At 40.0% G+C, this 10,082-nt stretch overlaps 1 protein-coding gene across 1 annotated transcript; it reads left to right on the forward strand.

Moving 5' to 3' along the window:
- Positions 1-1,728: 1,728 nt before the first annotated feature.
- memo1 (mediator of cell motility 1) lies at positions 1,729-10,082 on the forward strand. The gene is made up of 9 exons (XM_041947207.1): positions 1,729-2,182; positions 3,773-3,854; positions 3,953-4,021; positions 4,195-4,307; positions 4,880-4,991; positions 5,779-5,921; positions 6,074-6,150; positions 6,774-6,878; positions 7,527-10,082. Exons 1-9 carry the CDS (start codon positions 2,122-2,124, stop codon positions 7,656-7,658), a joined length of 894 nt encoding a protein of 297 aa, XP_041803141.1. The 5' UTR covers positions 1,729-2,121; the 3' UTR covers positions 7,659-10,082.

The raw sequence follows: 10,082 nt of genomic DNA on the forward strand, positions 1-10,082 counted from the left end.
ACTTCCGCTTTTCCGTGTGTATACCAGATAGCAGTCCCCTCTCCGCACTCCAGTTCCGCTGACCAAAAAACAAAAAGAATATGACTTCCGCTTGGATTTTCAGGATAAAACTGTATTGTCTGCAACTTTTCAGGACTCATAAACCAACTGGAAACCTAACCTGAAAAAAGATCCAGTTGCTACAAAAAAAAGAGAAGAAAAATAATGTCTTATGTTCTTATAGGGACAATCATGCCAACCATATGGATCAGCAGGAAAGTTCAGAACAAAGTGCACACTGCACCGTTCCCTTTTCAATGCTGCTCCACAGACTGATCACAGGCTCCGCACACATGCTCAAAACACTCCTTGAGTTGAGACCTGAGGTTAATTCTATTTTAGCATTAATACATAAAAACTGTGGTAAATGACTTTAGCCACATTGCTCGTATTTCTTTCTGTATGTATGCCCCCCTCTGTAATAGAATATAGCAATAAATAATACTTTGATTTAATTCAACAATATAATAATGTGTGTACAGTTGTACTTGATATGTGCATGATACGTTTCCTCATTGACAAAAAGGTATGACCTACACCTGTGCTGTTCTGAGATTTATCATTCAAGACTGAATGCATATCCCCAGCACTGACTTCCAGTTTGTTGAGCATTGAAAAGAATGACAGAGTGTGTTCCCTACTTAAAATGTAACAACTACTGGTAACATAGTTTAATATCAGGGCCTGGCATTGTTTTTTTTTTTTTTCTGGAGAACCTTAGGCACACCTTATTGTTTTTTGTTTTGGAAAGATGTATTTAACTTAAACTTTTCCATCCTTCCATGAGAATATACATTTAAAAGAAAGGAAAAGGAAAAATACACACACACATATATATAGATACATCAAATAAGGTGAGGCTTGAATCTAACATGGGCTAGATAAGATAAGATAAGATAAGATAAGATAAGAAAAGAAAAGAAAAGATAAGATAAGATTAACTTTATTAATCTCCAGATGGGGAAAATTTGGTGTTACAGGCAGCATCAATAAAAATAGCAAATAGCAAAGACAATGGAAAATAAAAAATACAAAATAAGAATTTGACTATATATATGTACATTTTATACAAATTACACTTTCTATCTCTTTGTTAATACATACTAAATAACACATACAGTATTTAAACTGTCACATTGTCTCATCATTCATGTTACATTTCCCATCCTAGATATCAGTTCAGCTTTTTTTTAAATCAATGATCCATTTACAAACATCAAGGCATTGCATGAATATTAAATGTGAAGATAGATTAGATAAGAAATATAATCCCTGAGGAGCAAATTTGCATTTGTCCTGTGAGTTGATTGTCCACATGGTTTTATTTGAATAGAGAAAACAAGGTTATAGTTTCTAAAGTATGTGAGTTTAACACTGCAGTATCTCACTGTTCAATATTTCATTGTTTTCTTATCCTTTTAAGATAATAGTAAAACAGCAAACAATACAGTTTTGGTTGACATCCTTCCATCAGACCTACGACCATTGTCAACCATTGTCATACTGTCCCCGCTCACCTGGCGGACAGAGCAATTTCATAATCAAACAATCATTTTAGTAATGGCTACGCCTCCTGGATTTTTCCACGAATCACTTTATGTTGGCTAATCAAGCAACCAATCAAAATGCTTGACGTCACTCATATAAGAGTTTCAGCGACGCCCCTTACCTGGCTCGGCAGACAAGCCTGTAATCCTCCGAGCCCCTCTGAATCTATGACAGCTCCTGGGCTCGATATTGCATTTCTGGCTGTTTAATATTAGCACATTACAAAGATTTTGTATTTTGTGCCTTTCCTTATTTGCATGGTAGTATTACCAGACTGTCTAAAAAACTGACGTTAGCTGCTCTTTCCGGCTAACTTATTAACCGGTAACAACACAGCGTCCAGCTGACGGAACACTGAGATTGCTAGCCAGCTAGCCCAGCTGTCTCTCGAGTCGAACTGCCCTTTGTCTTTACGAGCAAGGTAGCTAGCAGGCGTTGTTTCTCCTCTAGATTGGCTGACACCGGCTTTTGCAAATTATTTTTTTACGCCTGACAAGAGCTAAGCAAACCAAGATAGGCGGCTTGGGAACCAAGATGTCGAACCGAGTGGTGTGCAGAGAAGCAAGTCACGCCGGGAGCTGGTACTCTGCTTCGGGTAACTGTCAACAGAGAACCGTCCGCGGTAGCGCGCTGTATGCTAGCTGGCTGTTGTTGTTTTTCATTCCAGTGTGTTTTGTTGGTTTTGTTGGCATTTTATTTTGTATAAGCTACCTTATCTCTAGAGAGGAAACCGTCGAATTCATGACTTTCCACAGCAAACGGTGAAAGCTAACGTTAGTGTTATAACGATAATCCATCCGACGAAAAGTCGGCTAACGTTAGCTAACATTTAGCTTTTATTGACCCCCTAATCTCCGCTATCCCATTTGGGTGCATGGTTGGTTTGAGCATATTCAGCACTTTCTTCTCGGATGGTCGGTGGCAATGTTTCAGAACAAACTGGCATCTGCGGGTCAGCATTTTTGACAGGCAATCAGGGCTATCAATTTAACAATCGCTAACTTGGCTAATATTGCAGAACTTCCTGGCCTACCTGCTATCTGGCTCGACTAGACATCTCCTTAAACAGCCTACTAGCAACTATTGTAACTTCTAACTGCTAGTGTTTTCGTTGTCTTTTTGGTCTCTCCCCCTGATTTGTTAGAGTTAAGAGCAGAAATAACTTACTCCCTGCCATGAAACAAAGGACTACTGGGTAGGGCAGGGCAGAAAATTGAAGGTTCATGTTGCACCCCTTCCCCCATTTCACCAGCTCGTCTCTTGTCATTAAATCCAGCAAGCCTATCTGTTTATCCCTTTTATGCGGGCCTCACTGCACTGTTAGTAATAAGCGTTTTCTACAGAACATATGCAGTGGTTAGACTACAGAAACACTATTTATGCAGCACATAAACAATAACATGTCTCTAAACTACGTATAAAGGCTGAGCTAGCTCATCAGCCCACATCCCAATTTTCATGTTCGTTTTTATAAAACTAATTATTCCAGTTGTTTGTTTTTCCTGCGAAATTAATGATGTAAATCAGTGAGCTATATTTGATTTTGACATTATGTTAGCAGCTCTGGACACTCATAAATGCTAACCCTGCTAAAGTGCACATTGATACAGGTAGTGTGTTCCAGTATCGTCAACCACAGTTAGCTAGTTTAAAGTTGAGCCAATGTTTAACCTGGACCAGAACACCTATGGTCAGATCTAGATTGACAGTGAAAAGTTAACTGTTTTAACTAGGAGGTTTATCTTCTATGTTATGCTGTGTTAGGTGTCTTCATAGATGGGATATTATCTGTATACAAAATGGGGTGGATGGTGTTAAAGCTCATTCTAGTTTATCTCCATTTCTCACCCAAAATATACGTAACTATTTACCGAGAGGGAAAAGCCACTTTTGCAATACATGGATTTCAGACCTTGGGGATTGTTACAATGGCATGTTGATATAAAAATAATACCTTGATTTTACTCATCTATGCTCGTAGCTTTGCTGTGTCGGTCAAACCTTTGCAGTGTTTGTATTGCTCTGACAATTTATGTTTTAAAGTTTTTCGTTATTGCTGGCCCACTGTGTCATTCGTAGTCATGTCAGGAAGCATAGAGCAGTATGAGTCAGCAGCTCCCCTTTAATCCAGCAATCTGAAATGAAATTATTTTTAAAAGGTGTCTTTATTATTCTACTTTTTCAGGATCCCAGCTGAACGCACAGCTAGAAGACTGGCTGTCCAAAGCACAGTCCACGATCAGACCTGCTCGAGCCATCATAGCGCCGTAAGCACACGGTGACAAATGGAAGGAAGATACAATCTGAACATGTCAAAAGGTATCAGTGAAGCTATCGTTCTCATTTGACATGTTTTTGTTTGCAGGCATGCTGGCTATACCTACTGTGGTGCTTGTGCAGCACATGCCTACAAGCAGGTTGATCCTTCTGTTACGTAAGTTATTCAGTTTTCTATCACTAGTCAAAAAAATGTTTTGTATGACTGTTTCTCATCTCCAATTTTCCCCCCCCACATGAACAGACATTAGTTAAGAAAGTTGAATATAGTGCTGGTGGTGTGCCTTTTGTTAACAGAGTGAATGAGATGATGTTCTGTTGCCCTTTCAGTCGTAGGGTGTTCATCCTGGGACCTTCACACCATGTGCCCCTCTCCCGCTGTGCCCTGTCACCTGCAGAAATCTATAGAACACCTCTCTATGACCTGAGAATCGACCAGAAGGGTATTCACTGTTTTCACTCGTGATATTGCAGTTTCCTTTTTTTTGTGTGTGTGTGTGTGGGTATTTATTTCTCAATCTCACATGTTAACATGTACTAAATGGTTTATTATTTAGGAAGGTATTTTAAGGGACATGTGAGGAATTAACATAACTACAGTTTGGATTGCAGTTTGGTTTGTTAAATGTAGAATGTAGTGTATGTTTCCTGCCCAAAAGCAAATGAGACGGATGCCTTTTTTTCAGGCAGTCTGGATCATTGCACTTATAAAAGGTGGGAGAAAAAGCACAGAGCTAAGTTTAACCCTTCTTCATTGTGATTATTATAGTCTGGCCTGACCAGAGCTCCAACATGCAGACCTCAAGCTGTCTTCGGAGGTGATACAGTTTTAATCATCCTCCAGGGACCAGACAGTCTTAACACAAAGGCTTTCTCAATTAGAAGGTTTTGCTCAGCGAGACACTTATCAGGATTCCCAAGTTGAATGAGTATGCTGCTCCAAAAATGACATAATAAGTTGACATGGTCATGATGACATGCAGAAGTTAAAATGAAACTCACCTCTCTTTTACAGTTTATGCTGACCTCTGGAAAACTGGGTTGTTTGAGCGGATGAGTCTGCAGACAGATGAAGATGAGCACAGTATTGAAATGCACTTGCCTTACACTGCTAAAGCCATGGAGAGGTAATGCACATAGAAGTGGCACTCGTTGAAATAGAGAATTGACACTATACGCATTCATGTTCTCACAGAATGATGCTTTCTCTTAAACATGCCCCGTGGAGCTTTATGTTTACAGACAGTGTTTATTTGCTAGTAGTCTGCAGTTTTTGACATGTTACCACCACCTGTACATCACTGGAATAGCATCATACCTTTGGCAGGAATATGTGTTGCGTGTGCTTGCACAAGATAAATAAATCACGGACAGAGAAAAAATGGCTCTATAGCGCTACTGGAGGACCAAAACTCCACATGACACCAAAATCTTGACAAAACAAGAAGGCAGTAGAAGACCTCTTTTTATTTCTGGACCTACTGTAAACTGAAATCACATTAGTGCAGGGACACATGGAAAGTGTGATATGCATAATTGATATAGCCTTCTGTTGGGTTGGCAGGAGCCAATGGCATTTTCTTGGTTCAGGAAAGCCACGATCAGGTAGTATGAAGTGAACCAAGCACATTTTTCCAGAGCATAATCATTCGTGCAAGATTAACCAAAACCCCTGGTGCTGACTGGCAAGAAACAATCGTAACATGGGTGTTGCACGGTGGGTATAAAGGTGCAACTCACCAGTGTCATCTCATCATGCAGTAGGCTGGAGGTTTAACATTCCCATTCTCACTGATGGAAGCGCTATTAAAAATGAATTACTGCTGACTTTATTTCCATCCATGCCCATTGCACAGAGTTATGACAGGGAGGCGTAATTATTGCACAAGTTAATTCAATAATCTGACGTTGCAGCCACAAAGACGAGTTTAGCATCGTCCCTGTGCTTGTTGGTGCCCTGAGTGAGTCTAAGGAACAGGAATATGGAAAGCTGCTCAGCAAGTACCTGGCAGACCCTTCCAACCTTTTCATTATCTCATCCGACTTCTGCCACTGGGGTAAGTACAGACAAACACTGAAAATGACAGTCTGAGATTCTTCAGCCAACTATCTCATATAGTATCGTGATCTGAGGACAGCTCGGCTTAAATGTCACAGCTGTGACATGACTGTGTCCAACTTCATACTGACGTCTGTTTCTCTTTTGAAGGTCAGCGGTTCCGCTACACATACTATGATGAATCTCAAGGGGAGATCTACAGGTCCATTGAGCATCTTGATAAAATGGTAACCACAAGATATATTTGATCCAAATGTGAGATCAGCTGTGGGATAAAATGTGTAGAGAGAAGTTTTTGATCATCCACAGCCACATGCACAGGTGCTACAGTAATTAAGTATATATTAAATTTGCATTCATGACACAACGAGCCAGACCCATGATACTTAGGTACTGCATTTTGAATACTTCATGTGCTTTTAATGTAACTATTTACTTTAATGTGCCTGCTCAAAATTCAGAAAGTTCAAATATAGAAGGACAGAGAGGATGTAGAATTATTTTTCGCTGTAAGCTTACACGGTTTACAGGAATTACCTGCTATGTTAGGATAATAAGACAATAAACGTTTCTAGTCGTCAAAAAATGATAAGTTTAAGAGCATAAATCAAACTAAACGTAATTATTGAGAGACATGACATAACAAAACAAATCAAAACATGAGAAGTAATTGTCCTCCTGTATACATTATGGTATGGAAAAGCAGATCAGAAATGGAGTTCTGATGTCATTTCTCTAAAGATATAAGTTGTCTATAAAAATCAATAATCTATGCTTTTAGGATAGTTAAAAAAATGTAGACATGAGGGTACATTAACATTGTGTAACCTTTGTTTCTATGCTTGTGAAGGGGATGGGCATTATAGAACAGCTGGATCCCATGTCTTTCACCAACTACTTGAAGAAGTACCGCAACACCATCTGTGGGCGCCACCCGATTGGAGTGCTGCTAAATGTAAGTACCAAAGAGAAGAGCCTCATAAGTTTATTGGTGTTTAACATCGTGTCGACCTGTTCCTGGGGGTTCAATCGACTGTTTGCTAAGCTCCCCGCTCACCTGAAGGGCAGTGCACCCCCACCCCCCTCCACAGTTGCTACACCTCTACATCGAGCTGTCTGTTTGTTCTCCCACATACAGTTTACTATGATGCAACAGGTCCCTGATTTCAGAGGTCATCAAAAGGAGCTTCTCATTTCTAGCTAATAACCGTTCATTTGTAAATGATTATCTTGATCTGATGTTGCCAGATTTTATGATTCAATTTGTTGGCTACATACACTACATCATGCTTAATGACTGAGGTAAAGCTACATGTTCCAAGCAAAAAGTCAGCATCCATAGCAGTTGATAGGATACATGGAAATAACGAAACAGTTTTGTTCTTGGATTGTAGTATGGAGATGGTTCCAGTGTTTCAAGTATGACAAGGAAAAAGATCAGACTGTTATTGTTGTTTTAGCACAGTCTGTAACACCACTGACTAGTGTAGTTAGTTGGTAACATACTTCTTCTCTTTGGAAGTCACACTACTGTTGGTAGTACACTCTTGGCATGCTGCACGGTGTGTGAATCAGTGACTAAGTGGATGTTACTGTCTTCCAGGCTGTGGCGGAGCTGAGGAAGTCTGGTTTAGAAATGAACTTCTCTTTCCTGAACTACGCCCAGTCCAGCGAGTGCAGGAACTGGCAGGACAGTTCCGTGAGTTACGCTGCCGGGGCACTCATCGTTCATTGAGGTCGACTTTCGCAGGGGCCACTGCAGCACCGTCACCCTGCCCTTACTATCTATCGCCATAACCCAACCCAGACACCCTCCCTCTCACCCCACCCCCAGTTACGCCCACTATTTGCAGGAAGGACCTAGACACTCGAAGCCAATACAGTCTTCTCTCTCTGTCTCTCTCTCAGCTCTCCTCCGCCTTTCTCCACCCTCCTCTCAGTTTGAAGTGTGTCTCAGAGCTTTTGGTTGAAACATTTTGTTTGAAGTGCAGTTTTGAGATTATGTAGGAGCACATGGTTAGAGGAGACAGGTGGGAAGAGTGCGCATTAGTTTGACTTGGAGTAACCCTTGGGAGACTCACTCTGGTTTTTTGCAAGGACTGTCCCTTGTTTCCCCCCCTGACAGACTGATGGATTTGAGTTGTAATAATGCAATCTTTACATTTGGACTCTTGGCGATCTGTGCTCATGTAATTTGCCTCAGAAAAGGAATGAAAATAAAATTGCAGATCTTAATTGAGAATACTGAAATTTTGCCAGAAGAAAATGAAACGAGTGTTTGACTGACTGCTTCAAGCTATATGCGACTTTGAGAACAGTGTCATAGGTAATTACTACCATTGCTCAACATATGTTGTAGTTGCTAACAAAGGGCTGCACCCAACAAAGTTCACTAACCCCCGACTGTACAAAACCAAAAACTTTATTACTCTGAGTTTATTAAATATTATCATTTATCCACATTTTACTCCTTTTATTTCTCCCTTTTTTAGTAGTTTTTTTTTAGATGTGATGATATTTACTCAAGTAGTGTGTAGAGTTGAACAAAAGCAGTGTGGTCAGTTAAGCTCTAAAGCCATCAATACGGTTCGCCCAGTAAACAAGTGGGTGCAACACTGCTCCCAGATTCCAGTTATATTATTGTAGCACTGTAGATCTGTTTTTTACGACTACTACAGAAATTGGATATAATTTAAATTACTCCCAACACTGACACCTCTAGTCTTTGTTTACACTGCCACCTTGAATCTGTAGTTGTTGAATTGTCAGAATAGGAGAACCGAGCGAAGATTTCTTTTTTGCCAGACTTGTAGGAAATGCCTTTTGCTATACACTCAGCTCTGTAAGAGCAGCAAAGCCTTTGTTTTGTTCTAGATGGTCCAGTTAAATTGTAGGGACTCTCATATCTGTTCCCTCTGTAGTAACTTACATTCTTGATTTAAGAATGCCAAACCTTATTGGTAAGATTTAAGTCTTCATCCTTATTCAAAGGTTTGCATTTCAGATTTATTGCTTCTCAGTGCATGAGAATTCAGTTCAGAATTACTCCCGAGGCAGTAGCTAAAACAAGAAATAGATAGCCTGAGTTTTAATATCCACACAAAGTCATTATGCTTTGCTAAAAGGTTTAAGAATCTGCCCATAAATGTGACAGATGTTGCTCCCTGCTCTATATTATTGGATCTGATTCTGCAATAAAAACAAAACAAAGCAAGAATATTTATATTATGAAATATCAAGCATGAGGATCTCAGTTATTTACAAAAGGTAGTGTTTGTAGTGTCATGTAGCCCTGCTGCCTGAAATACTCCTGATATTTTCATCGATAAACAAACTGCATACAAAAGCTGAATGCAAAAACTTGATTCATAGTGGCAGTCGAGGCTTTCAATGACAATATGATATAGGCGGACCACAGCGTCTGCTGTCCTGTCCTTTGATATTCGAGTGTCACTCACTGACTTTTTTGCTGCTGAAGTATTCCCTCTTAAAGGATGCAGTCCTCTAACATCCCCCTTGGCAACACGAGAGGCGTCGCATTTAGCATTAAGCTATAATGTCTGGTTGAACCAAGTAAACCAAGTGAACCAAGTGACTGACGTTAATTTAAGGGAACTAGCAAAGCATGACACACTGTGCTATTGTGCCTTTGATCACTGTTGCACATATACATTTAAAGCGTATTCTCACTTTTAGTCTTATTTTAGAATGTGTTCTTTCAGTTTTTGTTTTTCCACATGTACCCTCCCCCCATGCCTAAGGCCCAACAGTGTCTCCAGCTCACCCAACACTCCAGGAGTGTGTGACCTGTCCCCTTCATCTGTTGGTCTAAAAGGGCACCAACTGTTATCTCCTTTCTCCAGCAGGGAGTGGTGTTCTGTTTTCTCCACCTCACCTCATTCCTGTAGAGAGACAAAGGCTGAACCTCAACACTGTTCATTTTCTGTTTATGGATCTTTGTTTGTCTTTTAGAAATTGTTTTTGTATTATTTTCTCTTGCTTAGAGAGTAGGAACTTACACGTCAAAAACCTAAAATATACTACTTAACTACTCCCTAAATGGAGTTATTTTTATCTCAGGTTCCACTGACAAAGCATCCCAAAAGGCTCTTCAGATAAGGCCGTGGATTCATGTTACAAAACAAGTAAAATGTACTGA

Source organism: Chelmon rostratus, chromosome 11 (genome assembly GCF_017976325.1).
Source record: "Chelmon rostratus isolate fCheRos1 chromosome 11, fCheRos1.pri, whole genome shotgun sequence".
NCBI classification, from domain to species: Eukaryota; Metazoa; Chordata; class Actinopteri; order Chaetodontiformes; family Chaetodontidae; genus Chelmon; species Chelmon rostratus.